The 25,262-nt window shown below is 41.8% G+C and overlaps 1 protein-coding gene and 1 long non-coding RNA gene across 7 annotated transcripts in view; one reads left to right on the forward strand and one right to left on the reverse strand.

Annotated features, from left to right (window-relative positions):
* Positions 1-25,262, forward strand: part of CTBP2 (C-terminal binding protein 2) — a 305,305-nt gene that overhangs the window by 176,865 nt on the left and 103,178 nt on the right. Inside the window, exons 1-2 of one of the 6 annotated variants that reach the window (XM_053312941.1) lie at positions 14,545-15,769; positions 15,812-16,297. The exons of 4 other annotated variants lie outside the window; for them this stretch is intronic. In XM_053312941.1, coding sequence (XP_053168916.1) covers positions 14,545-15,769; positions 15,812-16,297 — 1,711 coding nt within the window. Of the gene's footprint in view, positions 1-14,544; positions 16,298-25,262 lie in introns of those variants that run through there. One more of the 6 variants, XM_053312940.1, reaches the window with a different exon arrangement.
* On the reverse strand, positions 21,119-23,048 carry LOC128352386 (uncharacterized). Its single transcript, XR_008320369.1, has 3 exons — positions 23,006-23,048; positions 22,088-22,237; positions 21,119-21,408 (listed from the first exon to the last, which is right to left on the reverse strand). It is a non-coding gene; the product is annotated as an uncharacterized LOC128352386 (long non-coding RNA).

Below are 25,262 nucleotides of genomic sequence, written 5' to 3' on the forward strand. Positions count from 1 at the left end.
ATCCGGTTTCAGTTGCTCAGTGATCTCCAGAAATAGTGAAAGAGAGGATAGCCTTGCTGCAAGAGAAAAGGCCTATTTGCTTCTTTTAAAAGAAAGAGCAAACAAGAGCTATTAAAGGAGTGCACAGTCTAAAGAAAAATTGGTTTTTTTTAAAAAACAGGAACATGTTGAAATGGCAGTGTTTTTGTTTTTTAAAGGTCTCCATGAATATTTATAGGAAAGGATGGAATAAACACCAATCTTTTCATGTATTAAAAGCAGTCTTTAAAAATTGCTCTGAGATTTGTGTATATGCTCTTGTATAAAACACTACAGTGTAAAAACCACACCCATATATTGTTGCAGAACTGGCTGCACTTCTATGGAATAGTTTTGGCTTTTCAAGGGTGCAGTTTATGCCAGAAACCATGAAAGGATATATATTCATTCTCTCTCACACACACTCACACACACCCCATGAGCAAAGGCAGGTTTACAGTAGAAGACGACCTATTGTCTACGCAACCTATGGCATGCATAACAGGTTTAATGTGTGCGCCGGAAAAATGTGGAGGGTGGTGCATGTGACCAAGAAGCTTATATAAATAATTTGTCCCCTTATGTTCTACAACTTGGAAGCAACAATAGTTCTCTTCTTTTCTGTACCCCTTCAGGATAAGATGATAAGCCTTGGGCCACATCTGAGAGACTCATGCTGCAGCTCCTTCTCATTCCAGCAGGGTGGTGTTGGTAGAAGTTGGGGCCTGTCTCCTCACCCTCCTGTGTGTTCTTGAGTTTCTATTTGTTCTCATGTCAGTGAGATAATGTAAGATCCCAGCCATAGAACTGGAAGGGAATTAATATGTATACTTTCCCCCTATAGGACCTAGAGAGGTATTACTGTCTATAACCTCATCTCAGAGGCTAATGTGGAGCAATTTGGGCTTGTAAGGAAGCACCTACTGCACAAAAAAATGACAGGTCATAGTCCTGAATAATCTGATAGGTTAAGACACTCATTTCCTGAGTTACGTTGTATTTGAAAGAAGAGTCTCCCAATATGGTCTATCCCAAACATGTGCAAAGGTCATTCTAGTAATTGAGCATCACCACCAAAGGAAAGCCCTTAGACCAAGATATTAAGCTCTTCAGTAAAAGCTTGTAATGAAAAATTATTCAGATTCCTACAGAGAGGTCAGGGATCAATATTCTAAGAATTATTAATAAACCAAACTTCTTATGGCTAATCTAGACTCTGGGTTAGATAAATCCAGGCTTTTATCACAGTGTTGTTTCTAAATTCTTTCATTATCAGGATGAGTTTTCAACTCACCATCTAATAATTTGGATGGACTACATTTGAGGTTCTCAAATAATTATTTTCAAATAACTCCATCAGAATATTTTGTAATGGATATTGGAGAGACATCTTTATGTCTATGTGCTTCTTTTTGGAGTCTTACGTGTATCTGTTTCACACTGTTTCATCTACTTGCATATTATTTCAAAATAGGTTGTTCATTTTGTATTCTAGAAGTGCTAATCCTCAAAATGTTTAACCTTGGGCTTTTTTAGGAAGGAAGCTGCCCTATGTCAGACCATTGGTCCATCTAGCCAATAGTCAGACCATTGGTCCATCTAGCTCAGTATTATCTACACAGACAGGCAACGGCTTCTCCAAGGTTGCATGCAGGAGTCTCTCCCAGTCCTTTCTGGAGATGTCTGGAAGGGAACTTGGAACCTTCTGCATGTAACTCTTCCAGAGTGGCCCCATCCCCTAAGGGGAATATTTTGCAGTGTTCATATATGTAGTCTTACATTCAAATGCAAACCAGAGTGGACCCTGCTTAGGACAATTCATGCTTGCTACCACAAGATAAGTTCTCTTCCCTCTAGGTCAATCCTTCTAGGTCAATCTAGGTCAAGTTCTCTTCCCTCTAGGTTACAAGTCATACTGACAGTGTGTCAGTATCCATGTCCCCCTGTTTAAAAAAAATGGGAGTACAGAGTTATTTCTTAACCTCTTGCTCACCTTCCCAGTGGGAAGAGCAAGAGGGCCTTTACAGTGTCCCAACATATATGCAGACTCAGTATCACTGTCACTAGCAGCTATCCAAGTCACTAGAATGCGTATTCCACTCTTCTAAAAGAGCAAAGAACACTTGGATATTGTCTGTGTGCAAAATGTAGTATAGCAAAATGTGAAGAGGCAGAGGAAAACCCCATAAGGCATCAAAAGAAAATTAAATGTTTTAAACAGATTGTAGATTTCCTCACAGACCATGGCATTAAAAGTAAAATGAAAGAAGACATGTGTAAGTGGCAAAAAATAAAAAAAAATAAAATACAAGATTTCTTAGGTATTTTCCTTCACTGTCTATAGCAGTAATGAAGGAAACTTCACTCCCCCTTGCTTCCGAATGTGTATAGATCAGTGATCTTCACTATTTTTCAAGCAGGGGCCTCTTTGGCAAAGGACTTTTCAGTGTGAGGGCCTTTTCCTACTGTACGACCACTGCACAGCACTGCAGCTTTCTCAGTACTGGGAGGGCCGTTTTAAAAGAGATGGAGCCTTCTCTTAAGAGCTCTATGGGGAAAGTGCTGGAGAAGACTACTACACTTCCTATCACTCCATGCATGCTTTTTAAGATGGTTCAGGAACTCAAGAGGATTCTGTTTCCTTTGAAAGAGGCCCCCCTCACTGGTTCTGGGCAAAGTGCAGCACTGCACGGTGTGAATGGTTGTCTTATTCAGCTTTGGCCAAAGCTTCACACTGGCCCAATAAACAATTCGTCAGAGGGCCCCACTTAGGGTTCATTGTTCCCTCTAACAGGGATTCCCAGATGTTGTTTACTACAGCTCCCAGCATCCCGAGCTGCAATAGCTTTTGGCTGGGGATTATGGGAGTTGTGCAGCAGGGAAATGATTGATTAACAAGCAGAAGGTTGCTGGTTCAAATCCTCACTGGTACTATATCGGGCAGCAGCAATATAGGAAGATGCTGAAAGGCATCATCTCATACTGCCTGGGAGGACACAATGGTAAACCCCTCCTGTATTCTACCAAAAAAAAAACCCCACAGGGCTCTGTGAGCTCCAGGAGTTGAAATCGACTTAACAGCACACTTTACCTTACCTTTAGTCAAACAACTTCTGGGAATCCCTGTTAGAAGGAACACTGTTAAGGTTGATGGAGGCTAGCATTGATCTCCATGCCTTACAATGAAGAACACTGGTATAGGTGTTAGATATCCTCCTTTAGTGCTTAGTTTTTTTCAAGACAGTCTCTTCATTAAGAATGAAGAGCCAGGGGGCGCAAGCCTCTTGGCGTGAGCCGAAGCGCGAGAACACAAGGGCTCTCGTCTTTGTGGCTCTCAGCCTTGGGGCGAGCTGCCTGGGGTTGGAAGATCTTTCTGGCGTCTCTTCTATCAAGAAGTCAGCAGAAGTCTGTTTGAGTCCTGGATCTCGTTTTGTTAAGTAGTGGAGCTGTGTTTGGTTGAACTGAGGGATGTGTCTGGGAGAGCAGGAAAGTGGGGTTGGTATTGGGGCAGCAATATCATTACTAGTGGGCAGAGGGAGATATGGTGGTGGGAGTTGGGCTGGCCATTACAGGGGGAAATGGTCCAGGCAATTGCCAGTTCCTTTTTCCAGCTCTTCTCCCAACCCTGAGACCCCTGGGAGCTCTGAGAACACTCCCTCGAGGATTAGGGTGCTGCTGCTTAATTGCAGGTCAATTAATGCTAAAACATCTCTCATCCACGATTTGATTGTGGATGAGCATGCTGACCTGGTATGTGTGATGGAGACCTGGTTGGATGAGCTGGGTGGGGTTGGTCTCTCTCAACTCTGTCCTTCAGGTTTCCTGAGTATGCAGCAGGCCCGCCTGGAGGGTCGGGGAGGGGGCGCTGCAGTCATCTATCGAGAGATCCTCCCCATTTCCAGGTGCCCGGTTAGGCAATCTCAGAATTTTGAGTGCTTGTCCTTGAGGGTGGGCCTCCGAGATAGGCTGGGGATTCTGTTGGTGTACCGACCACCCCGCTGCACTTCAGTCTCCCTACCTGAGCTGGCAGGGGTGGTTTTGGAGGTGGCCTTGGGTCCCACAAACTTACTGTTCTGAGGGATTTCAGTGTCCACGCAGAGGCCACCCTAGTAGGTTCGGCTCAGGATTTCATGGCTTCCATTGCAAACATGGGCCTGTCTCAATTGGTATCAGGCCCTACCCACATGGCAGGACACACTCTGGTTTTTGGTTTTTGCTGACCGGGGAATAAATGATCTGGAGGTGGGGGAGTTTGAGAACTCCCTTGTTATAGACAGATCCTCATCTGGTGGGCTCTGTCTGCCCTCTGCAGGGGTGGTGGACCGATTAGAATGGTCTGCCCACAGAGGCTTATGGATCCGCTTGGATTCCTGATGGCCCTCAGGGAGTTTCCAGTGTCCAGAGATGGTGACCCTGGCGAGGCCCTGGTTGATCTCTGGAATGGAGAGACAGCCCAGGCTGTTGACATGGTTGCTCCTAAACACCCTCTCCAGTTTGGTGAATCCATTCGGCTCCTTGGTTTTCCTCGGAGCTTAGGGCAATGAAACAACTTGGACGACAGCTAGAACGACACTAGAGGAAGAGTTTGGCTGAATCTGACTGAACACGGGCTAGAACCCATTTTAGGAACTACTCCTTGGCGGTGGGGGTGGCAAAGAAATGTTTTTTCTCTGCTTCCATTGCATCTGCTCAGTGCAGAACAACGGAGCTGTTTCGTGTAGCAAAAACATTGCTTCACGCATCCCCCCAGGCAATGGGGGAGGAATTATCTACAGCCAGTTGTGATCAGCTTGCTTGTCACTTTGCAGATAAAGTTGCTCACATCCATGCTGACCTGGACTCTAGAGTTTTGGCAGTTCCGGCAGATGTGCCTTTGGTACCATCTGGTCCTGTTATGTTGGATTCTTTCTACTTGGTGCAGCCTGAGGATGTGGACAAGATCCTGTGCAGTGTGTGGGTGACATTGTGCACTCTTGACCCTTGCCCTTCATGGCTAATAAAAGCTGCCAGGGAGGGAACAGGCAGATGGTTGGAGGTGATCATTAATGCTTCATTAAGGGAGGGCAGGATGCCACCATGTCTCAAGGAGGCAGTGGTAAGACCATTATTTAAAAAGCCCTCCCTTGATTCCTCCAGCCTGGATAACTATAGATCTGTATCTAACCTTCCCTTTTGGGGCAAGATAATAGAGTGTGTGGTGGCGTCCCAGCCGCAGAGGGTCTTGAATGATATGGATTATCTAGACCCTTTTTGATCTGGCTTCCACCCCGGATATGGAACTGAAACTGCCTTGGTCACTCTAGTGAATGACCTTCACCACGAGCTAGACGGGGGAGTGCGTAGCTCTTGGTTCTGCTGGACCTCTAGGCGGCATTTGATACCATCTACCATGGTATCCTTCTGGACTGCCTCTTGAGTATGGGAATTGGAGGTACTGTGTTGGAGTGGCTCCATTCTTTTCTTGGGAGGAGGGTCCAGAAGGTGGTGCTGGGGGACTACTGCTCGGCCCCATGACCATTGGCCTGTGGGGTCCCGCAGGGTTTGGTTTTGTCCCCCATGCTGTTTAACATCTACATGAAGCCACTGGGAGAGGTCATCCGGAGACTTGGACTGAGTTGTCAGCAATATGCAGGTGACACTCAGCTCTATCTTTCCTTGTCATCTGATCCCAGGGAGGCAGTGGATGTCCTGAATTGGGGATGGGAGGCCATGGTGGGCTGGATGTGGGCTAATAAATTGAGACAGAATCCAGACAAGATGGAGGTAATGTTGGTCAGTAGGAAAGCCAATCAGGATGAAGTGATTCTACCTGTTCTAGATGGGGTTGCACTCCCCTTGAAGGAGCAAGTACGTAACTTGGGACCCAGCTCTGGTTTTGGAAGCTCAGGTGTAGGTGGTGGCCAGGGGTGCCTTTGCATGGCTTCGGCTAGTGCAGCAGCTGTGTCCCTTCCTTGAGAAGGCAGATCTGGCCACAGTTACCCATGCCTTATTCATGTCATGGCTGGATTACTGTAACGTCCTCTATGTGGGGCTGCCCTTGAAGAATATCCAGAAACTGCAGCTTGTACAAAATGTGGCAGCTAGGGTTCTATCTGGAGCTGCCCAGTGTCACACCTATTTTGAAAGAGCTGCACTGGTTACCAGTGTGTTTCCGGGTCCAATTCAAGTTGCTGGTTTTGACCTTTAAAGCTCTCAACGGTTTGGACCCGGGATACCTGAGGGACCACCTGCTCCCAAAGGTTGCTGACCACTTGACGAGATCGTCTGAGGGGGCTTTGCTCCAGATGCCGACAATGAGGGAGGCTCGGTTGTCGTGCATGCGGGACAGGGGCCTTCTGTGTAGTTGCCCCCAGACTTTGGATTGCTCTCCCAGTGGTCATTCGCTCTTCGAACGCTATCACAGTTTTTAGAAAGCTTGTTAAATCTTGGCTTTTTATCCAAGCCTTGTTATCCAGATTGTTTTATTGTTGCTTTTGTGCGTTTTTATCCGTGTACAGTTTTTATGTCTGTATTTTATATATTTTAAATTAGATTTGTCATATTTTTAACTTAATACTTTTAACTGTCATTTTTATTATGTTTTTTAATTTTTGTAAACCGCCTTGGGATTGTTTTTTATGAAAGACGGTATATAAATTTAACAATAAATAAATAAAAAATATAACACTGAGGGGGCACTTGGTGTATTATTATTATTATTATTATTATTATTATTATTATTATTACGACTACTACATTTATATCCCGCTCTTCCTCCAAGGAGCCCAGAGCGGTGTACTACATACTTGAGTTTCTCTTTCACAACAACCCTGTGAAGCAGGTTAGGCTGAGAGAGAAGTGACTGGCCCAGAGTCACCCATCTAGCTTCATGGCTGAATGGTGATTTGAACTCGGGTCACCCTGGTCCTAGTCCAGCACTCTAACCACTATACCACGCTGGCTCTCTTGGGGGCAGGAGCAGCAAGAAAGTGATGCACATCAGTTGAACCAGCTGGGGTCCAGACAAAAGAACCATCACATTCTTGAATTTGCTTAGGGATTGAAAAGTGATCCAGTCAGTAAAGTGGAAGACTGAAAAATCAACTAATGAGGGAGAGGAGAGAAACCCACCAATCATAATAGGGTATGCAAATGTACAGATTACCTCATCTACCAGTATGAACTCATCTGGTTATATGACCTGAACATTCACATTTGGCTTCCTGTGTAGGGCAATATTCCTTCACAAGAAACGCATGCACCAGCCAACAAGCAATGAACAGTGGAGCAGAATGAGTAATGCTTGAAAACTTCAAACTTTCAGTTGGTTTCTGCCACTTTACCTCACTTATGACATCACATTCAAAGTAGGGATTGAAGAAGCACAAGCAATTTGTCTCCCTGTAGCTTGAGTTGTCAGACAATATGTTCTTTATTAACCATGGCTCTGTGACATGGTTTAAGAACTTAAGTGGTGGTGATTTTTGGGGGGGAGGAGGGAGAGGGGGATGTCACTCCTATAGTGACCATTAGCATAACAAATTAATAAAAGCAATACTGAATATTTTCTTGTCACAGTTTTTCCCATACAGTTAAGCACACTGACCTTTTGGATTCTAATTTATCATGATGACTAATTTTGATATTTTCTCAAACAAATAGCCTGCTCATTTTAATAAGCCTCTTCATATAAATACCTTCCCAGGGAGCATATCAGTTGATCTGTCCATGAACTTTCATACAGAGGCCTAACATTCTGAAGAATACAATGGGTAAAGTGGGATTTTCAGGAAGATTGGTTGACATTTACAAATGTCCCAGTTACATTTAGTCAACATGAGAGCAAACTAACTAAATTAACTGATGGGATGTCTCAGTAAGCACATCACAACTTGGGGAGTATTCTTCTAATCACCCAAGTTAACAACATTCAGTTTCCCATAGGGAGAAATATACACTTGCTTTAGAGAGGTAGTTGGGATACTGATGCCTTCCCCTTCCCCCCCCCCCCAATAATCTTTCTAGATGAGCGCTCCAACACAGGGGTGGGGCAGAGAGAGCGGTGAGCCAAAGCCAGGATCCAAAGAACTGTATGACTAATTTTGTGACTCTAAGGCAGTGATGGCCAACTGGTGTCTTGAAATCTGCATGCCTCCAAGCATTGATGAGCTGCTGTATGGCAAGAATGCATCAAGTAGTGGGCTTGTTGCCAGCAAAAACCTGAAAGCAGCATCAGGGTTGCTGGACAAAGTGAAAGACTGCTGCATCGGGGGGGGGGGGGGAGTGCTGGCCAACGTATTGCCTTGGCAACAGTTGAAACACAGAGGCAGGAAGAATCTCATGAAGTAGTAGGCAGCTCTCACAAGATCTGGAGAAAAATATGAGAGAATGCCCTAGGACTGTTACAAAAGGAGGGAGAGCAGCAGTGCCAGGTAGGAGAGTGCAGCAGACGGAACCCTGGTTCCCTGAGAAGGGAGGGGTTGGTGGACCATGAGCTCTGGAGAGCACTCCTCCTTACCTCTCTTTTGAACTGGGGTACTTAAGGACAAGCAGCCACCTAATGGCTCAGTGGGGAAATGCTTGACTATCAATCAAGAGGTTGCCGGTTCAAATCCCCGCTGGTACACCTATATTGGGCAGCAGAGATATAGGAAGATGCTGAAAGGCATCATCTCATACTGTGCAGAAGGAGACAATGGTAAAACCCTCCTATATTCTACCAAAGACAACCACAGGGCTCTGTGGTCGCCAGGAAACCCACTCGATGGCTCACTTTACTTTATTTTTACTTAAGGACAAGAGAAGACTGCCCCATGATAAAATAAGGCACGTGTTTGTGGCGCTTTCCAACTCATCACTGGTGCAGTGTTGCTCTTTGGCACTGAGCATTCTGGTCTGTGAAAAGTTGACCACCCTTGTTCCAAGGATCTCTTCCTCCCCCCTCTGTTTCAAACAACAGATCCCCATGCCATGTCGCAAACCACCTCTGAAATGAAAGATTAAACTAGAGGAGAGGTAAAACACGCCATCATCTTTAAATAACGGTCGGGGGAGATCCAGACTGGGACAGTGGCACATAGGAAGTTTAACCTTTTCTCCCTGTGTGGTGGCCCTGATTAATAGCAGTCTTGTACTGTTTGCCTCTGGATGGAAGCTGCTACTGGGGAGCAGTTCCATCTTGAACCAAATAGCAGCTTCAGGGAGCCAATTTTTAATGCAACAGTGGAGCAAGAGGAGAGATTAACTTCCCTCTCCATATGTGGCGCTGTCCAGATCTGAACTGAACTTTCGGCACCTCCAATTTATTTTAAAAAAATTGTTAAGCAAACAAAAAAGATGATTTGTTTAATGTCACTTCCAGTTTAAGCCTCAGAGGAGTTTCAAAAGAAGTTATATCAGGTAGGTAGAGGAGGGTTTAGTTGTGCGAAGGAAAAAAGGTAAAGTCTCCTGGACATGCCTGTGCCTTTCATAAACCTATATCTGTCTTTACTCAAAAAGAAGGCGACTCGGAATTTAGGACGATGGCTTAAAAGGTAGAAGTTAAATACAGGTTATACCTGTATCTGTAATCACTCAATAGAAAGAAGACTTGGAATTCAAGACAACCCCCCTATATTAACAGAAAAGAATTGGGAGAAAACCTCATCTTGAATTCAGGTAAATACAGTAAGGTTTTCAGGAGCTACCTTTATTTTTCTTTTTTATCAAAGCCTTTGGAACTCTCACCATGCAATAGCAGCTTTGGGAGGCAGACCCAGTCACTACCGTGGCTTAGGGAGGTGGAGCCAGTCATGAAATGGCAGCTTGTACAAAAATGTACATTAAGGGAATATGTGTGAAGAGGTTCAAAGAAACAAGGCTGCTCATGCCCCAACAATGCCCCCTGCATCTGACACCAGATAGGGGGCGGTGGTTTAGCTCGTAAAAGGGGCCACGGGGCCCCCTTTGTGGAAAAAATCGGCCAGTGTCACGTTCACAGTGCGGCTGGAGCAGCCTAAAGGCAGGAAGAGCTGCTCTGGCCATGCTGTGAGCATGGTGCTGGCTGATTTTTTTCGCAAATGGGGCCACATGGCCCCTTTTGCGAGCTAGATCACTCTCTCTGCGTCTGACGTCAGATGCTGATGCTGGGGCGGGACTAGGGGGGCCACAGCAGCGGGCCGAACCCAGGCTGATGCTGGCCTCCCTCCACCACTGCACCAAACCCCTGTGTTGCTACAGGATAGCAAGAGAAGCTGTTTACTAAGGGAAGAAGTGGAAAGAAATAAATGGAAAGGGGGAAAAAGCAATGGTGATCACTAGAAGAGAGAAAGATCAAAAATAGTGTGGTCATGTCATCACTCAACTAGCCAATCAGATTTGCAGTATTGTCTGGCAGTCAAGGGAGGGAGAAGCAAGACCAAATGTTTCGCTACTTCAGCTAAGCTTGGGAGCTACCAGTAACTTCGGAGTTACCTAATGCCCACCTCCGGAACTCTGTTTGGGTTCCAGCCATACTATAATGAAAGTTAACAAAGAAAAAAGTGGGGTGAGGTGTTCTAAAATGATTGAAGAAGGAACTAAATTAGGGTCATTCCTTTTAAAAGGCAGATAAGTGGTTTTGTGCTGGGGTTGTATTACAAGAAATACACATCCTTTAATGTCTTTAAAAAGTTAAAGAAAAAGAAAAGTTCACAAAATGGGCTGGACCAATCTGTTGGTCAGCATTTATCTAATGGACCACTCCGTATGAAATGTGGAACCATGTTCCACACAACTCAAGCATAAAACCAACAGCTTAACAGTTGTCCCTTCATTTTTTATTTATTTATCTATCATTTTTATACTACCTGATATGTACATCTCTAGGCAGTATACAAAATTTAAAACAATTATTTAAAAATCAGCACAAACTAAAATACACAAAACAATTAAAACAGTAGCATAAAACAAATAAAAACAGTAAAACAATTATTAAAACCAATTTTTAAAATTAATTATAATTAAAAGCCTATGAGAACAGGTGAGTCTTGAGGGTCTTCCTGAAAACAAATAGGGAAGGGAGCATCTTCTTGGGGCAGCCACAGAGAAAGCCCGGTTTTGGGTCAACACCAAATGAGCTGGTGGCAACCATAACTGGACCTCTCCAGAAGATCATAACAGGCGGCATGGTTTATGACAAAGGAGGCGCTCTTTTGAATAGCCTTGACCCAAGCAAGCCGTTAAGGGCTTTATAGACAATAACCAGCACTTTGTATTTCACCTGGAAACATATTGGCTGCCAGTGCAGTTCTTTTAAAGCTGGTGTTATGTGCTCCCTTTGTGTTGTCCCAGAGACCAATCTGGCTGCCACATTCTGTACTCATTGTAGTTTCCGGACTACGTACAAAGGCAACCCCACGTAGAGTTCATTACGGTAGTCAAGCCTGGAGGTTACCAGCATATGTACCACTGCTTTAATGTCATTTATCTCCAGAAATGGACATAAGTTATATTACATAGTTATATTACATATAACTATGTAATGTTTATTTTGCACTACATGGCATGAGGCATCTTATGGAACATACAAGTTGCGAGGTACCTATACAGGTTGAGAATCCTTTATCTGGACTGCTTGGAACCAGAGGTGTTCCTGATTTTGGATGTTTCCACATTTTGGAATATTTTTATCAATGAGATATCTTGGGCATGAAAGGTTACTGGGTTTTTTTAAAAAGGTTTTATTTAAAATATATAATCAAATAAGGATTGAATTTACTCAGACATGAATTTCCTCCATGCCTTCCTGCCAAGCTCCTTCCCTCCTTCCCTTCTCACACGCTTCTCAATGGGATCGCACTCCTTCCCACCTTCCCCTCTCTCAGACCGGCTTGAGAAGTGTATGAGTGGCAGTACTTTAGAGGCAGTAAACAAAAGGCAGATAGCAAAGCCTGAGGGGAAGAACTAAAAGGGGAGCTAACAAGCTGAGGAAGCAACAGTGAGTTTAGAGGCCATAAATGATCGCTCTTGCAAACTGCGCGTCCTGCCCAATCCCAGCCCCAACGCTTCCCAGCTGATTACAGAGCCGCCATAATGTTCTCTCTGTGAGTTGCGGGCTTTTTGCTGGTTTGTCATACAGTACTGTATATACTCTGTTAGCTCCTGAGTTGAGGCTGGGATTGGTTTGGGGGCTGTGGGGTTTTTGTGTGTGTGAGGTTGAAGCTACAAGCATTTTTCTTTTTCTCTCCGCATGGTGTCCGGATTTTGGGAGTCCGGATAAAGGATTCCCAACCTGTATAGAAGGTATAAAGTAATTATTGAGTTTGTTACAGACATTATCCTAGAAATTTATTGTGCTTAATCTACTCAAATGGGTCACTGTTGTGAGACATTTGAAGGGGAATTCCCCATCAGCTGAGACAGCTGATGGGGAATTATGCTGATTCAGAGATCTACAAACATCCAGGACCACTGTACTTCAAAGTCTAGCATTTTCTACGTTTTCCATGACCTTTGGTACAGCCCCTTAGTCCTCCATCTTCTACAGAAACTAATCCTGTATGTAACTGAACTAAAATGCATACTCTTTTTATTTACTTTTACCACTATCTTCCTCCCTTGTGTTGCTTCTCCTATGTAAAATGTTAAGATTGTAAGCTTCCTGGGGCAGGAACATGCTTGTTCATGACAGTACTAGATCCCATAGACCTGATCCAATAAACTGCTTTTCTCATAGAATCAGATTTTTAGTTAGTTGTCAATCTGATATTTTCTAATGTTACTAATGCAAGAATAATCTAGTAGAGGGTAATTTTTTATGTGCGTTGTGTTTGCATATAAAATTCATAGTGTGTGCTGAAGAGGATTTGTACTATTTACTGCAGTAAAGATATTTAGGGATTACTAAGACATCCTGTCTGTATTTGGGTCAGAAATATAGCCCAGAGGTATTTGTATGATAGAAGCATTAGACTGCATTAGTGATTTAGCTATCATAAAAGCACAATGCGCCATCATGTGATGGCTGGGGCTTCAAACATTTGATTATGGATTAGCCCTAAAAATGCAAAAGCTGACCTCCTAATAATAATACAAAACGATGACTATTGCTGTGTATTTTTCTAACATATACACAGATACCTATTTATTTTACAGAGAAAGGAAGCCTATATATTCCTGAATATATCACTTTGTTTTGTCAAGTTCTGATAGAAGTAAAAGTGTTGAGAATATATATATATATATATATATCTTGAGATAAGGACTCATGATCGTCTGACTATTGTTGGCGCTGTAAAGTAATCACTGTAATCTTTTGGCATTTTAACCAGTTGTGGCAATGGCTGGTGAGTTTACAAATAACAAATACCTTCTTTCTAAATCTTTCCACCTCTCCCTGGTATAAATGTGTAATCTATAGTAATAGTTAAATATTGTAAAGTACAATAACTTGATATAGAGTCAGTGTCTGTGTGTGTGTGTGTGTGTGTGTGTGTGTGTGTGTGTGTGTGTGTGTGTGTGTAAATAGCATACCAAGGAACAATAGGTAAAGTCTGTTCCTTTCTTTGTGCTTTATAAAACCAAGGTTTTAGAGCCTTTGATCCTCCTTTTTCTGTGACCTCTCTTAGGCCTTAAAATTATAAATTCCAGATTACACCTCTGCAATTTTCTTTCCTGGGATGATGAAAGGATTTGAGAATTATAGTAATAACATGAAGAACCCTTTTGGAGAATAATTAGTAGGGCTAATTTGAAACTCTTCTCTCTTCTCTCCTGTTTCCCAACCTATCCCCCCCCCCCTTTTAATATAGTATTCATAAAGTGTTGCACATATACCTTGCTTTCTTCTAATCATGATTGTATATACTTGTATATACCTTGCTTTGGCTTTGTTTTGGGATGGCATGCCTGCTTCCATTTAATTTGTCCTTAGCTGTGCAGTGGATTAGCATTTCATCAGGATGGATTAAGATTGAATTGACATTGAAGCTTCCTTACCCTCCCCCACTTCCCCCCTCCTGTTAGAGGTCCTTCCTTTTGTTAAAGAGAAGGTGTAATCTTAAAATAAATCCTATGTTACGCAGAGAAAACATATATAAAAAAACAGCATGTGGAAATTATCATGAGAGGAGGAATTGGTAGTGAGGTATATGGATGCGCTGGTACAGTAGGTTGCATCAGGCTAAAATGGTGTCACATGGAACAAAAGCTTTAGAGGTTTTATTTAGCCTTTAATCCTCACACACTCTTTGACTAGTTGTCCATGTGAGCAAGCCTTCCCAAGCAGGAAGGGATAAACCATCTGGATTAAGTACAGCAACCCTTTTTCGTGTCTGAATCATACAGAAAAGACCTTTCCATTCTACAGTTTTTGGAACCAGGCTGCGTCTTTCTGTGTTTTGCCTACTAAAGTTTCGGAGAATTAATAATTCAGGCAACACTTTGAAATAGTAAACCACCTGTTGGGCTCTTTCCTGAAGCCACAAAAGGATTCAGATACAGCACATTTTTTCTTTTTTATGCGTGTAACAGAAGATTTAACAACAGAGCTTTCCTGTCCTTATTTAAGCCGAATATTGCTGTGTTCCAATGCCAATTCCAAGCAAGCATATTGGCCGCTCTCAGAGCTGGGATGCTGCAGGATGGTATGAAGGCAACTGGGAGAATGAAAACGCATTTGAATACCAGAGACCTCCTGGGAGGAGGAATTCTCTAACCTACGGTGGTGAGGGAGTTTGGTATGAGCAACCAACACATAGACCGCATGATATCATCTTGCAAGGAGGTGCTGAACTGAAGCAAGAGCCATATCCGTACCAGGAGCCACTATTTAACCAAGGTCCTTTAAGGAAAGGCTCTGTTCCTGAATTCGCTTACTACGACAGGCAGCCTGCAATGTCTGCACGAAGTTCCTTGCCACCTCAGGATTACTACAGTGACCCTTCTTTAGCTGCTAGATCACCTAAAGATCCGCGCTACTATAGAGACCACATGATGAATAGACCATTACTGAATTATGGCATGTCCAGTGGCAGATTGCCTTGGGATCAGATGCAAGTACGGTCACCTGCCTCACATGAAGCCAGCCGCATGTATAGAGATCCTATGACTAAAATGGTCCCTGAGGCACAGAGGATTCGAAACAGAGAACCTTCTCCAGCAAGGTATGGTGTTGAACCCCCCACGCCTAGATATGGAACAGAACCTCCAACATTTCCCACCCGGCAACCTTATAACGAAACAATAGACAGATCTATAGATTCTACCGCTAGTAGACAAACTACTCCAACATGTTTGGTGGTTGATCCAAATTCAACTGCTGCTCCTGATGGAAGCCTAGGTCTACCTCCTGCTCCTGTAAATCGTGGTTATGGACCTGTCAGAGAAAATGTCAATGCAAAGGTTCCCTATGATGGCTATGAAACAATTACGACCCCTTCCCATACTCAGATGTCTGCATCTTTCCCAGGACAAGACATTAAAAGGAATGTGGATCCAGAGTTCTTAGCATTTCTGCGTTCTGAAGGAGCATCTGAAAGCACACTCAGTGCCTTGCTGCAGCAGGGATTTGATTCTCCAAGCCTGCTTGCAATGATGGAAGAGAATGACATAAAATCAGTTGCTCCAAATATGGGGCAAGCAAGGGTTCTTTCCCGAATTGCCCATGCATACAAAGCAGAAATGCAGTTGCAGAGGCAGGATAGGAAGACCACTGTCATCCGTCCTAGACACAGATCTAACAGCTTTAGTCATCGAAGTGAATTACTCCAGAACGAGTATGGGATGCACCCTGCCACCAGCCCAATGGCAGATGGTGCCTCAATGCATCAGCCACCTCCTGCTTCCATGCAGCCAGTTTCCCCAAGAGTAGCAGAAATAACTCGCCGTCCATCTAGTGCCCCGACACAACACCTTTTGGAAACTGCAGTTTACCCTGCGACTGGGTTACCTCATCAAGGTACTCCTTTTCTTCCCAATTCTGGATACAGTGTTCCTGGGCCATGCAATATGCACTCTCGTCCAGCAACAGGCTATTCTGCACCAGCTGGAATATCAATGAATGCTGCTGTACAGGCAAACCCGCACCCAAGTCCCAAAACAGCATATTCGACCACATACACAGTACCCATGGAGCTGATGAAGAGGGAAAGAAATCCTCAATTGTCCCCAATGCATAGCCCTCACAACAGCCCTCAGCTGCTTCGAAAGCAAGGGACCCCAATGGAAACCAACCTGGTGTCTGCAGGACCGAGTTTCCCAATGCAGCATTCTCCTTATCAGAAACCCACGAGACGCACAGGGCCTCCAGTCATTGTCTCCACCATGGCATCGCCTGAACCGAGTAATTATTTCAGACTATATTACTTTATAGAGTTCTTTAGGACTGTTGTATCCCTATTTAAAACTTTTTAAATATATATATTGAGTATTCTAACAGCCTTCAGTTTAAAGGATTAAATATATAGTCTTATACACCAGCATCTTTGTTGAGGAGACAAGTACCTACCCTATACAAATTGAGAACTCTAGTGATGGGATTCACTGTGTGGTTTGAGAGCTTTTTAAAATATGGTTCACATCAGATAAAAGTGGCAGGTATGCCAAATCATCATTCCACAATGAGTCTTGCCGTTTCTGTTATTTGCAGGGAACATAAGATTAGATACTATACAATTTCTAGGCAATTAGGCTGAAGGGTTTCATTTTAGACTGACTTCTCCCAGTTGTTATCAGCATAAATGTGTTTTTCAGAGGAAACGGTTAGTGTTTCCTTGATGGAATTTATCAAGTATCTAATGATGTAATTCTCTAACTGCCTAACTTGGGCAGTAATTGCCATTTGGTGGGGGGAGGGGTTGTCCCTCATTTTTTAATAGATTGCCTTATATAAAGAGGGTGTATTCTTGAACTCCTACTGGAACTACTTAAAAATGTAAAAATAACTCTGCATTTACAGCTAAAGCCAATCATTAACCACTAGAGTGATAAAAATGTGGGGTTGTTTCTACTGTGTTTTTTTTGGTTTGAAATTCCTTCCTGCTTGCTGCTTTCAGTCTGAATACATAAGCTGATAAAGTTTCTAAAGTTGATGAAAGCTAAGCAAATATGTACCCAAAGATTCCATTTTACAGCATGGAATACGTTTTAATAAATCCTAATTATGGCCGTTGCATTGAAATTTTGACATGTATCAAGTTGGCTTTCTCCACTAGCACACAGTCCAACAAAAGTTAGTTGTGACTAAGGCTGCAGTGCTATGTCCGCTTATTTCCACTGAATTCAGTGGGACTTGCTTCTCACTAAATATTCATAGGATTGAGCTGCACGTCTCACTGAAAAGGACACACAGAGAGAAAGTCGACTCATCTTAACAAAGGGCGCAGTTCAGCAACAATGAAGCCTATTTAAGTTGCATTTATTTAAATATGAATGTTAATTCCTACTGCTTGACTCCTGTGCTTTTAAATTACAGAAATTTAAAAGTTCTTACTTTGGGCTATATTGTGCCCCTGAAGCATACAATTTATAAAAATAAAACTATGCTCATAAATGATATGTTATTTGGAAGGGGAACTGATACAGATCTCATTGTCTTTCATATTTTGAACATAGATTTCTCTTCAGCTAGGTTTTGAGGTGTTTTGTAAATGCTTATTTTGCTTGAATATGATCCTGCTGATGATTGTAGTGATGGTGGGAGGCAGAGTATTTTAATATGGTTGAGGTAAGAGCAGCTGGTTTTAAACGGATACTTTTCAAAATAATGTTTACATAGAATTATTTCAGCTTAATTTTGTCTAAAATCAAAAACTTGTCAAGATCTAGGGATAAATCGGTTTTTGAGGATAGTACCACTTAGTGCTTCTCAATTTTCTCCATTAGATTTACCGGAAATGCCAGAAATTGAGCCCAAGCAAACAAAAACAGTGACCTAGCGTAGCCATCCAGCAGGCAGCAGCTAGAAGCTTCTGTGGAGCATCCTTTGTGAATGCAGACCACTTTCAGTAGAGTTCATGTATTGTTAGGCTGAAGACAGACAGACATTCTAAACATGATGGAGGTGCTTTAAACACACATTCTGTGCCCTGCCAAAAAAAAAAAAAAAGCCTCTGAATGAAATGCATATGTTGTGGAGCCCACTTCCAAAATACTATAGAATGTATGTCTGTTTTCACCCTTAATTCTTTCATTGCTCTTCTTATTTAAACTCTGGAATGGGGAATTAAATCTATAGCTGTTTTCCTTTTTAAACTCTTGGTCTTTTAGAAGACAATACCAACAATATTGTTGAGATGCGGAGCAGCCTCTTCCTAGAGTCAAACATTCTTTCTCTACAACCAACTCATTTGCATGAGGATGACATTTGTTGCTCCAGTAATTTCATCTGATAATGGCCAGCTTGCAAAGCGGATCTGAAAACATATTCCTTAATTATGTGTTGCTAAGCAACGAGAGGGTTTGGTCATAATCACAGAAAGATTATCTTCCTATTGCAGTCACTGAAAAGGTTTAGCTGAAGTAGGACCTTCAGCTAAATTTTGTCTCCATTCTTGTTTTTTGCTCTCTCTCCCCCCCCCCAAATAAAAACAGTCTTTTTCTCTCTTCTTAAAATGTAATTTAAACTAAGAGTCAAGGTAAGGTCCACTGTAAATAGAGAGATGGGTGTATGACAGTTATAAGATACCTTAATTATGCTGAAACCATGTTTTTGCATCTTTATGCAAAAACATTTTCAACCAGTATTCAGAAAAAGTACTCTTCGCAGTAAATTTGATGTGCATTCCCATCCCCCCACCCCCACATAAACAGATATTAAAACATTTTTAGCTTGGAAATCAACATCTGACAAAAGTAGAATATTTGTATTTTATATCCCATTTTCTGGAATATCTCCCTGCGAGTGCCTAGGTTACTTATGCCCCTTGATTCCCATGAATCTTTTCTTTAGCTGTATTGTTAGAATGTAAAGTACAATTAATTATACTGTCTGCACGTCTGGTGTGTGTGTTTATAAAATAGAATGATAAATAAAAATTTAGTGATGTTGATTTTTTAATAAAGTTTTTTAATTGGTAGATCAGATTGCTCTGAAATGTGTAATTAGAGTACCTTTAAGGCATCTTGCCTTCTAATAATCCATTTATTAAGTTTGCAGCTAGTTCTTTTAATGTTTGCTTTTAGTTTGGATAAAGTATTCATTAAAGCTCAATGGCATTTACTTCAGCAGAAAATTATTCTTATGTATTATTATTAATTTATACAGCCTGATTTATTATACATGGCATATATTACATGTTATATATGATGACATAGCCAAAAACATTCCATGGAGTTTTTAAGCTTAAGTTTGACTTTGTGGGGAATCAGTGTATGGTTGGGAGGGATGGAGAAGGGAAGGAATAAACAAGGGTAAGGAATCATGAATGTGAACAATTGCATTTGCACATTTTTCATATTTGTCTTTGCTTGGTCCATCCATCCACTTTCAGCTAGATTCTCTGAAAAAGTAAAATATCTACAATAGTAACCTTTGCTATTTTAATTGATTGGTCTTAGACATTTTTGAAATTGTTTTTGATTGCTGTTTTTTAAATTTATGTTTAGTAATGTTTTATTTCCGTTGTTCATTGCTTTTGTATGTTGCTTTAGATGTTACCTTTGCAAAGGATTTGACTCATGCATTTTAGAATTAATTAAAATGAATACTTATTTCGAACTGTCCCGGCATCCACTGCCCATTAGATTTCCACTTTATGAAACACTGTCTTAACTTACTCATCAATTCATTAGCTAGTTGTGTACAATCTATCTATGAAATAGTATTATAACAAATAGGAGTCTCAGTAATTGAGTGAAGCAAACTCAAACTGCACATATAAAATGCTTTATAAACTAATAATAAACATTTTTGTGACTGTTAATTTAGTGACTCAAGATAGGAAAGAAGTAATAAAACAGATTTTTTTAGTGGCCATATCAATTCAGAGAACTTGAAGAGAACCTTATTGCTGGTTCCAAATGATACAAATACTAGCTTTTTTTTTTTTAAGGGAAAACAAAGGATGACCAAAGGTTAAGTCTGTTTTGAAAATTGACCTTTTAAAAAACGAGACAGGACGAATTGTTCCTATCTTGATTTGAAGTGGGTTTCTTTTTTCTGAGCCCTCGCTCGCTGAAATCTTTAGAAAAACCTGATCCATTTCAAATGTTTCCATGTTAGTGGAAACACTTTTTCCATGCCTCCACAGTTTGCTTACCGGCGTTTTCGCTTTCTCCTGTGGCTGTGCCCTTACAAGTTGCTCACCCCAACCTGTACCTTTCTCCCAAAATTATCATCCATCAACAGCAACTGCAGACAGGAGGGGCTATCCTTTCAGTAGACCCAAAAGCCACACCAACAATATACTCTGGCTAACAAAGTTCTCTGGCAATTGTAACTTGCCAGCTCTTTGGATCTTACTAGAAATCTATAATTCCTTAGAATGTTTTTTTGCGCTGGGAGCTTACTGTTGGACCGAATGAAGCCCTGAGTAGGAGGAATCTTCACTTCTCTTAAATTGCTGCACTGGCAGAGGAGTTTGAGGGAAAGGGATGGGGAAGTTTGACATGCCCCAAGCTTATTTTTGAACTTTGCTGAAATTCAAAATGATTTTAGCTCATATTGTAAAGCCGAATACTTGGATATTATATATCCTTTCTGAACATCACTATGTCCTGTACCTAGTACTGAAACTAAGAATCATCACTAGTTAAAACTGGCTAAATACTGATTTGTGCCAAATATATTTTGTCTGAAAATGTAATTCTGTGCCAAATATATTTTGTCTGAAAATGTAAAAAAACTAAAATAAATAACTGGCTAACCCAAAATTGGCAACTGCTTGAAATGCCTTTTGGTTTCTGAGCCTCTAGCTGACACAAAAAACACGTTGAAAGCATCAAAATCTAGGATGGTCCTGAATGTGGGCTAAAATAATATCTTTCAACAATAAGACTTGTTACAACAGTTAACAATCACATCTAAGGACAATACATTTTTAGTTGCTTTGATGGCTATGCAGACTGACTTAAGAAGGCCTGCTGAAAGATGGAGGCTAGCTATGTTGCACCCACTTGTGTCTCAAACATTCACACATCTGCCATCTTGAATTGGAGTGGGTGACATGATCACAAACTGCAGCATTGAGGTGTCCCTATGTGTCCCTACAGCTGTAGCAAACTTGGTTCAAATCGGTTAGGTGGTTCACAAGCTAAGTAAGTAATAAGTTTATGTTTGTGACCACAGGTCATAACATGGCATAACATTGAATAAAAAATACAAGATACCAAGGAGTTACATCAGTAAGGTTAAACTAAAAACAATGTTATATTTTAGAACATATAAATTTCTTGTTAAGTTTAAAAGAAAGTATGGCGAAGGTGGCAACTTGGAACCGACATATAGAATCACATCTGCAAAAAAAAAAAGAAAAAGTCAAACATAAGTTAACTTTCATACCTCAAATGTTCACATGTCCACTATCTTGAATTGTGGGTGACATCATTATAAACTACGCCATTGAGCCATCCCTAAGTATTCCTACAGCTATAGCAAATTTGGTTTAAATCGGTTATGCGGTCCACAAGTTAGCAGTTAGTGGTGCACAAGTCATGTGGTCTACAAGTTAGCGATTTGGTTCAAATCGGTTATGCGATCCACTTGCGCCTCAAATGTTCACGCATCCACAATCTTGAATCGAGGATGGATGGCATCATTACAAACTATGCCCCTGAAACATCTCTATGTGTCCCAACAGCTGTAGTAAATTTGGTTTAAATTGGTTAGGTGGGTCATAAGTTAGCCCATTTTGCACCTCATGTGTCTGCCATCTTGAATTGGGATGGATGGCATCATCACAAACATTTGTTTATGTATTTACTGAATTTATATGCCATTGAGGTATCCCTGTTTGTCACTCACAACTTACAGTTAGCCCACTTGTGCATCACATGTTCATGCTATCTTGAACTGGGATGAATGACATCATTACAAATTACACCATTGAGTATATGTGTCTGCCATCTTGAATCAGGGTGGATGACATCATCAGAAGTATGATAAAAGACCCTTCTGTCTACTGCTGATGCTTACCTATGTTTGAGTAAATTGGATCCTTGTCAGGAGTTGGAAATTACCTCCTAGCTTTATCTTCATTTTGTTTGAGTTCTGTTTTAGCCTACTTAAACTCATATGCCAGCTGCAGACTTCAAAAGTTGTGTAGACATCAGCTGATTCTGGGAACTTAGGGCACAGACAAACATACTTTTAAAAAGTGTAGTGGGAATGGTCTGCATACACATTGGGGCCATTCACATGACCGTGTGTGTGTGTGGAGTGGACAGTGGAGGGAAGGCCGGTCCAATTCACCTTCCCACAAGAAAAGCAAGAAAATACAGCTTGGACCACAGACTGTACTCCCAGACGAATTGCTCTGCGCCACATAGTGCAGAGCTCCAGGGGCCGGGACAACACATCCTGTCCCCTGGATATCCCACAATGTACCACGCGACATGCACAGTGCATTGGGGGATTCCACCAGGAGACAAGCACTCTAAGCACCCATCTCTGTGTCAGCTGGGGCTGACCGCAGCCACAGCAAACATGCTATCCCAGAGCCTGGGTTAAGGGTTCGCTCAAGCCTTTTAAGCCCAGCTAAAAGATAAGTTTAAACGCTGGGTTAGGTGGTCTGCCCTGCCGCACTCAGTCCTAATCCCAGCGGTTCTCACACACAGCCTAACCCAGGCTGGGCTTCCCTAGCCTGGGTTAGGCTACATGTGGAGAACAGCTTCATTCTCTCCCAGAAAATAGATGCCTTGGAATGCAGCAAATGGGTGTGGAAACCTCTTCCACCACACTTTGAGATGTCTGTCCTGCCCTAGCAAATTATAAAGTTGGATGTCATCAGCTTATTGATTTATATCCAGTGCCAGCAACTTAGATGATTTTCTCCTAGTGGTTTCATATTATTAAATTGCATTGTTAATAGAATTTAGCCTTCTGCAATATTACATTTTCACCCCCAAAAGGGATAAGCTAGCATCATCAATGATGACCCACTGAAGCATTCTGACAGAAAACAAAAGAACCACTCAAGAGTCAGGCTTCAGAGGCCTACTAAATGTTCAAGCCAGGCTAACAATATTACATGATCAACCTTATCAAAGGCTGAGAGATCCAAAAATATCAAGAGACAAAAGTTTCTTCTGTTAATTTCCAGATGTATATCACCCACCAGGGTTACTAAAGTTGTCTTAGCCCCATAATCAGGTCCAAAGCCAAATTGAAATGGTTTGAAGAAAAATATGGCATCCTGTTGTGTTTGCAGTTGTTCTGTCATTACACATTTGATTACCGTCCTTTAAAATAAAGATTTGAATCTGAGAAATAATTCCTGTTTAAAGATAGTTTCATTAGAAATGGGCAGTTTACCACCTCCTTTAAGAAAAGGGTCCTCTCCTTCTGAAATAGTGTTGCTATTTTAGCTGAACAGTCTCTAAACTCTACTTGACTGGGCTCAACCAGCCAAGATGGTCAAAGGTTAAAATATGTGATAGCCTTCATAACCCCAGCTATATGTTAACATCTTCAAGAGAAACAAGGTTGAACAGACTCAAATAATTTGATTCAATTAATGATTCAAACAAAAGGCTCTAGTCAAACTAGATGGCTCTACAGTGAAAAGTAAATCAAAATCACCAACATGGTCTGTAAATACTTCACCCCACACCCTCAAAATATAAGACACGGAGTCCTTTCTCACGATTGGAGAAAAGGCTCTAAAAGGGTGAGGGGAAGAAGCCACAAAATGCTTACTTCCTCCTCAGATGATCAGTTTCTTTTGGCTGGGAGCGCAGATTGATCGCTGCTGCTATGGGCACCCAGGAGGTTTGTCCATAGGATCCATGCAGCTCAGTCGTTCAAAAGTAAATCTTTTGAAACATTTAACACATAATCACAGCATTTACATGCAGACCTGTTGAATAAACAAATCTGATGTGGTTTGGCCTTGAGCAGATAAAATTTTGTTAATCTGTTTACCATGGTCAAAAGGTTGGGATAGTTTGTGAGTTTGTATGCTTTCCTTTTCCCCTTTACTATCTGAATCCCCAATATTTTTCTTTGTCAGTTTTAAACATGAGGCTGATTCAGATGTTATGTGGAACCTCAGCTAAAACCTGACTGCACACAATGTCTCCAAGTCTCAAGAACACACATTCTTCCCTCTTCCCATGTCCTCAACCTGGCTGCCATTTCCATGCAAGTGTCTACTTTTGATCAAAGTTAAAACACAATAAGATCAGACATGATGTTTGAACCAGCCAGCCTTGGTTTATTCTGACCTACTTGAAAGAAACTCTGATCTGTGCCTCATTTCAAACCTTTCATTTAGATTGTGATTTATTTCAAGTAAGTAGGTTGAATTAAAGATGGGTCAGTTTGGATGCCATGACTGACCTTTATTTGTGTTTAACCTAAATTGGAAGTAAAATCTCATATGGGCATGTGAGGGAGGAGCTTGAACTCCCGGGACTTGGGGACATCACATGGAGTCAGGCTTTAACTGAGTTTCTCTGTGACGACTGAATGGCCCGTGGTTTAGTTTTATACACTATAAAGGTAAAGTTTGCCGTAGAATCGATGTCAACTCCTGGCGACCACAGAGCCCTTTGATTATCTTTGGTAGACTACAGGAGAGGTTTACCATTGCCATCTCCACGCAGTATGAGATATAGGTGTTTATGATACGATATGATATGATATGATATGGGTGTTTCCCATAGTCTGGGAAACATACCAGCAGGGATTCGAACCAGCAGTCTCTAGCTTGCTAATTAAGTCATTTCCCCGCTGTGCCATTTAGGTTATACACCATGGCACTAACCAATTACTGGCATAGCCACAGTTAAAACTAGATTTCAGACCTGGTTTTAAATTCTGTTTAAAAGCTAACTCTGGTGAGCATTCGCCATTATTAGCCTCAGTGCCGACATAACATGACACCATAGTTAACTCTGAGAAGTGAAGGGAAGCATAATTTGCATGGAAGAAGGAGGAGTAAGAACGAAGGAAAGCCTTTCTCTTGCACCCTACTCCCACGTTCTTAGCCATTGTTAAGAGATCGGCAGCACAATGTCTACACTGGGTCTGTGAATCTTTTTTAATTTGCACATTGTCCTGACAGACCATAACCACTAGCAACCTTGTGTTCATCTGGGTGATACTCATGCTTGCTATGTCCTAAAGCAGAAACATGAGTAATGTCAAC

This window comes from Hemicordylus capensis, chromosome 3 (genome assembly GCF_027244095.1).
Source record: "Hemicordylus capensis ecotype Gifberg chromosome 3, rHemCap1.1.pri, whole genome shotgun sequence".
NCBI classification, from domain to species: Eukaryota; Metazoa; Chordata; class Lepidosauria; order Squamata; family Cordylidae; genus Hemicordylus; species Hemicordylus capensis.